General features: G+C 56.4%; 1 protein-coding gene across 1 annotated transcript; it reads right to left on the bottom strand.

Moving 5' to 3' along the window:
- Window positions 1–2,903: 2,903 nt before the first annotated feature.
- HOXC11 (homeobox C11) lies at window positions 2,904–5,088 on the bottom strand. The gene is made up of 2 exons (XM_047064900.1): window positions 4,407–5,088; window positions 2,904–3,136 (listed from the first exon to the last, which is right to left on the bottom strand). Exons 1-2 carry the CDS (start codon window positions 5,086–5,088, stop codon window positions 2,904–2,906), a joined length of 915 nt encoding a protein of 304 aa, XP_046920856.1.
- Between the last annotated feature and the right edge of the window lie 429 nt (window positions 5,089–5,517).

The following is a 5,517-nucleotide window of genomic DNA, read 5'->3' as shown; positions in this document are numbered from 1 at the left end:
GCGCGGGGGGGTGCTTTATGGCGGCGTCTAGACGAAGATCTTTTGTTCCCGGCCAGCGCCTCGGCTGGAGGGGATTACCCAGAGAGGCTGAGCCCAGAATGCCCCTGACCGGCGAGGGGGGTTGGACGTCCCAGGGGCCAGAAGGTGGGTTTGTTTGGGGGACAGAGACCCCTTTTTTCTCTTTTTAGAGGGTCGCCAAGGACTGGCAGGTTCCTGGGCCCGGGTCACAGAAGCCTTTGTTTTTCTTTTGCTGTGACCCCCCCCCACCCCCAGCCTTCCGAAATCCCTTCTGGGGCCAGGGATCTTTCCTGGGATGCATCTTGCAGGGAAAGTGGTAGTTGTAGGTTTTAAATCTTCTCCAAAATCACTATCCATTCAGAGATGAATATTTTGCCTTATAAACAGGTTTGCTCTATAGAGTTATCTCCATCTTATTTTATAGGCAACATGGCCAGCAGGCCAACAGTATTCCTTCATACGACTAGGGGATAAATATCATGGCTAGAGGGGTCTTGCGCATACACATACATACACACACAGAGGACCCTCAGTTGCATTATTGCTGACGCTCATAAACACTGCCAGTGGTTACACACCACAGAGGACACAAGCCCTTAATGTGCATGTGGTCAGGTTTACTCCATCCTACAGCAAAAAGTATACATATAATATCCCTTCTCATGTGCACCCATAGGTACCCTGACTTAAAATATTTGTGTGTGGGCACATGAGGGAATTGCGGGGCTGCCTATATACCTTAGCTTGCAAATTCCATCCGAAGACTCACATGTACACATTACAGATGCAGATACTTAAGCTGCATGAATCCCTGTCATCAAAAACAACGACGGAGCCTGGATGTGATTCTCCACCCTCAAGGTGTTTTGCCTTTCATTCCACAGAGGTGTACTGACCAAAACATTTTCTTTGACTTATATAAGAACAGTTTCCAAAGAGACAAAAAAGCTGAGAAGAATTAGTTCCAAATCTTTGCCCCTAAATAACGAATTTGGAGCAGAGACTGACAGAGTGCCCCCACTGAAAGCACTTGAAAGGAATGTGGTTATCTTTATACCCCCCCCAAAAAAAGCAGCAAATATAGATGGGTGTGGTGAATCTCCCCATGGGTCACCTCCTTATCCGGTACCCCACCTCATGCCAACCCTTTACAAAACAAATCTCTGGGGCTTTCTACTCTGGGAGACCCAATGTATAAACATCAGGGTGGCCCCAATCTAGCATCTAGTTGTGTCTGGAGGACGGACCCTGGCCATTTGTGCCTGAGGGGAGGGGGGGCCCGGCCCTACCTTTCCACCCTCAGGGGCCAGTCTTGGTGAAGAAAGGGAGGGGGCTGGTTTCTCCTCCTCTCCCCTCCCTCCTTCAAAACTCTATATAAAAATTCCAATACAGTCTTCTCATGGAGAAAAAAAAAAAAATGAAAGCCCTACCCTCAACCCTGCACATTTAACTGCGACAGACGGAGACATCTGGCGGGAGGGCGGTGGAGCCAAGAAAATTCCTATAAATTTAAATTCGATGATGGTTACAATTAACTCCACAACAAACGTGTACTTAAACAGAAAGCGTTGCTGGGAGTTTGGACGCGGCTCGGGCTGCACGTGAGAAAGGAGAGCTTTAAGAGTAGCACCGGAATGTCCTCAGCTTGAGAGCAGGAGGAAGCTACCGCCAGGCTCTGCCCCAACCAGCGGAGTGAGGGTGCAGGCTCACCAGCTCCGGCCTACCTCAACTTCACCAGCCTGTCCTCACCAACTGGGCTCTCCCCGCCTTCCTCCTCCTCCGCCTTGGGAGCACTGAGGATTTTAAGAGGAGAGGGGCTAATAAAAGGGTCAAATAAAATCATAATATTGAACAGAATGAAATATCTTTATTTGCCACCAAAAAAAAAATTCACAGCAATCCCTCTGGGACGGGAGTAGGGTGGGGATTGCACACGTACACGCGCACTCACGCACATGGAGAGAGATAGATGATTGGAATCTCATTCCAGGCGAGTCCTCCCCCCCCCCCCACCCCGTCCCCTCTGGGTAGAAAGCAACGCTTGTGAAATTTATTTACAAAAATTCAGGCCCCAGCATGGGGGAGGCGCCCAATCCCACCTCCCTACGGCTTCCTCCACCCCAATCTTTTTTTTTTTCCTTAAAAAAAAAAAAGGGAAGTAACAACTGCATAGACTATATAGCTATAAATCCATGGAGTGGGGCACGTTTGGAAATAGGTTAGGAAACCTCAATGCACCAGTTAAGAAATTTCAAAAAAGGACTCTACACGTTCACGGGGAGAACAACTAGGCTCAGGCGGGGCCTGGGCGCAGACGGAGGTAGGACAAGGACTTTGCACACCTAACACCAGGTCGAAGGTACAGAAATTTCACAGCAAGGCAGGATCACATTTAGCTGCCCCCTAGCAGTGGGGCTAGGTGGGATAGGGGCGGGGAGCCCGAGATGTCTCCCCTCGCAGACACGGTGTCTTAGCAGATCTTTTCACTTGGGCAAGGGAAGGCTTTTGGTTCAAGGATTGTTCTCTCAGGCGCCCACGACTCTCGCCCCTCCCCCACCCAATCCAAGCAGCAAGACATCGTCGCGAGGTGTGTTTTCTTTTAAATAAAGAGTCTTGGCCTCGGCGCCAGCTATGTCCACTCGCCTTGGGTCGGACACTTCCCTTCCACCCTCTTTCCAGGCTCGGTCCCTGTCCCACAGCGAGAGTCAGACGGAAGGTGAAGGAGGTTCCAGAAAGAAGTGCGGGCGACGGCAGTGGGGGCCAGCCCTGGCCACAGTCCAGTTTTCCACCCGCGGAAAGAAGGCGAGTTAGAAAATAAAAAATAAAAATAAAATAAAATAATTTCCCCCTTTTCCCCCCCTCCCCCAAAAGGGCCCGGTCTGCGGTTACAACAGAGGGTTTCCCGAGAAATACTGCAGCCGGTCTCTGCTTAGTTTTTTTTCTTTCATCCTTCTGTTCTGAAACCAAATTTTCACTTGTCGGTCCGTCAGGTTCAGCATCCGGGACAGCTGCAGCCGCTTCTCTTTGTTGATATACACGTTGAAGAAAAACTCTCGCTCGAGTTCCCGGATCTGGAATTTCGAATAAGGGCAGCGCTTCTTGCGGGTGCGGGGGGCGTCTGGAGGGGAGGGGAGGGGGCAAGTGCGAGGAGAGGGGAGAGAGACACGTGAGACCCGGGCGACCCCAGCCCGCTGAGCGCTCAGCGGCCCTTCTCCCAGCCCACCGCCAGGCAGCCCTCCCGCCGGGCCGGCCTGCTCTCCTCGCCCCGGCCGCGGTGCTGGGGCAAGCCCCGGACCCCCTGCCAGGTCCGGCTCGTCCGATCCCGGCCACCGCAGGGTCGGCGCCCCTCCCCTCGGGCGAGAGCCTTGGCTGACGGAGTCTGGGGGAGAAGGAAGCCACCGGGCCAAGTGCGTCCCGGGGCGGGGGGGGGGGGCGCCTGCCCAGCCGCTGTCCTCTGCCCCTTCCTGCGCTGCCCTCCTAGTGGCTCTGAGAACCCACCACCCTTCCCCCCCCCCCAAATCTAGGGGGACCGCGGAGAACAGGCGCGAAGAAGTGAGATCGGGCGGGAGCAGTGGGGAGGAGGGGAGGAAGCGAGCGAGCAGGCACCAAAGCCACCCGAGAGCCGCTTCCGGGGGCCCTGGCGCCCCAGGACGCCCGGCGGGGCCGCGCCTGCCCAGCTACCGGGCTAGGCCGGCGCTGAGGCCGAGGACCGCAGTGAAACACGGAGACCCAGGCCTGGAGCCTAGGGAGCCCCCTGAGCCGCCTCTCCCCACCCCCTGTCGCCAGGCTCCCCGGCTGGCTGGCTGGGGTTCTGCTCAAGGACCCGCGAACACATAGTTTGAACATTTCAAAAATAGTTTTTAAAAGAAGCAGAGCAGTCCCGGCTGGCCTCTCCGGTCTCAGGTTCTGCTCCATTGCCTCTCCCCCACCACTCCCCCTCTCTGAGTTTCTCCCTGTCTTTCCCTCGCCCTCCCCTTTCTCCCCCTCCACCCCTCCCCTCCGTCCCACCCCCCGGCAGCCCGGCTCCCCATCCTTCCTTAAATGCTCTTCTAAGTTCACGATCAAAGTTAATATCGCTCGCGATGGTGGCGCTTTTAAAAATTTCACAGACCGAGGGAGATAACGGGGAGGGGGGTTCACCCGGCTTTTCCAAAGAGCCCTTTTCCCTCCCTCCCCACCCCTTCTCCATCGTAAAAAGTCGAGTCGTTGGGAGAGAGGGCTTTGTAGGTTATAATAAAATCCTTTGAATGCTTATAAAACTCCACATAAAATCGGACTGACCCAAAACACGAGGCCGTCCCCGCTCCCCTCGCCTCCCCCCTGCTCTCGCCCTCCCTCTCCCGCTCCCTCCCGCGCTGCCCGCCTGTATCCCGGCCGCTGCTACCTACTGGGGGCGGCTCCCTTGGCCGGCTCCTTGGCCGCCGAGTGGGCTGAACCGGACGAGCTGGGATTCGTGTTTTCCTCCTCGGCCTCGGCCTCGGCCCCCGCCTCAGCCCGGGACGCCAGTCCCGAGGCCGGGGGCGCCTCAGGCTCCCCCTTGGCCTCGCCCTTGCCCGGGCAGGGGGGCTCGGCCGGCGCGTCGCCGCCGCCGCAGTAGGCGTTGTCGAAGAAACGGTCGAAGGCTTGAGGCAGGACGCTGTTCTTGTTGACTGAGGAGTAGAAGCCGGCGGGGGCTGCGTGCGGGGCGCTGGGGTGGTGGTGGCCGCCGTAGGAGCCTTCGTTTTTCATGAGGATCTCGGTGACCGTGGAAGGAGGCAGGCACTCCCGGTGCATGAGCTCGTCGGCCGCCGCATAGCAGGAGGAGTAGCTGTTCCGGTGGTGCCACTTGCCGGATGGCTCCAGGCCGTAGGAGACCTCCCGGACCGGGGGCACTTGGGCTGAGTAGGGGTAGGAGATCTGTCGAGAGGGGGCCTGGGGCAGGAAGGAGGAGACCGTGGAGAACTCGGGCACGTAGTAAGTGCAACTGGGCAGATAGAGGTTGGAGGCGCAGCTCCCTCGCTCGCCGAAATCAGCGCCCCTCTCCTTGCGCGACGGCGAGCAGAAGTTGCCCAGGTTGACCGAGTTAAACATCGTTCTCTTCTCCTGCCGGCTCCAGATGGAGGTTTTGGACCCGATCTAGCGAGGGGGGAAAATTTGGGAAGGCGAGATGACGCGTTATCCGTCTTAGTCTCTCTCCCCGAGCACGTGATCCAAAGTAGATATTGTCATATATCAGTTCGGAGCACTTCGCAGACGTAGGAGGGGTTCTCTCTTAGGTAAGATGGGGACGTTCAGGCGATTGGTTTGCAAACACCGCAGAAACATTATGAAAATCAATTGCAGATTTGTATTCGTTTTTCTCTCGTCACTCCCCTCCTCTCCATTCCACAGAGCGAGCAAAGGAGGAGAGAGAGGGTTGGGGTGGGGTGGGCGGTGGGATGGGCGGGGGCGGTGGCTGGGAGGGGGTAATTGTATTTTTTTTTCTAGCCGCTGCTCTTCCCCCCCACCCAGGATTGGGGA

This window comes from Lynx rufus, unplaced genomic scaffold (genome assembly GCF_022079265.1).
Source record: "Lynx rufus isolate CCGP_SWC_20201006 ecotype Redwood Valley unplaced genomic scaffold, mLynRuf1.p SCAF_7, whole genome shotgun sequence".
Taxonomy (NCBI): Eukaryota; Metazoa; Chordata; class Mammalia; order Carnivora; family Felidae; genus Lynx; species Lynx rufus.
This window is presented reverse-complemented; position numbering and strand designations above follow the sequence as displayed.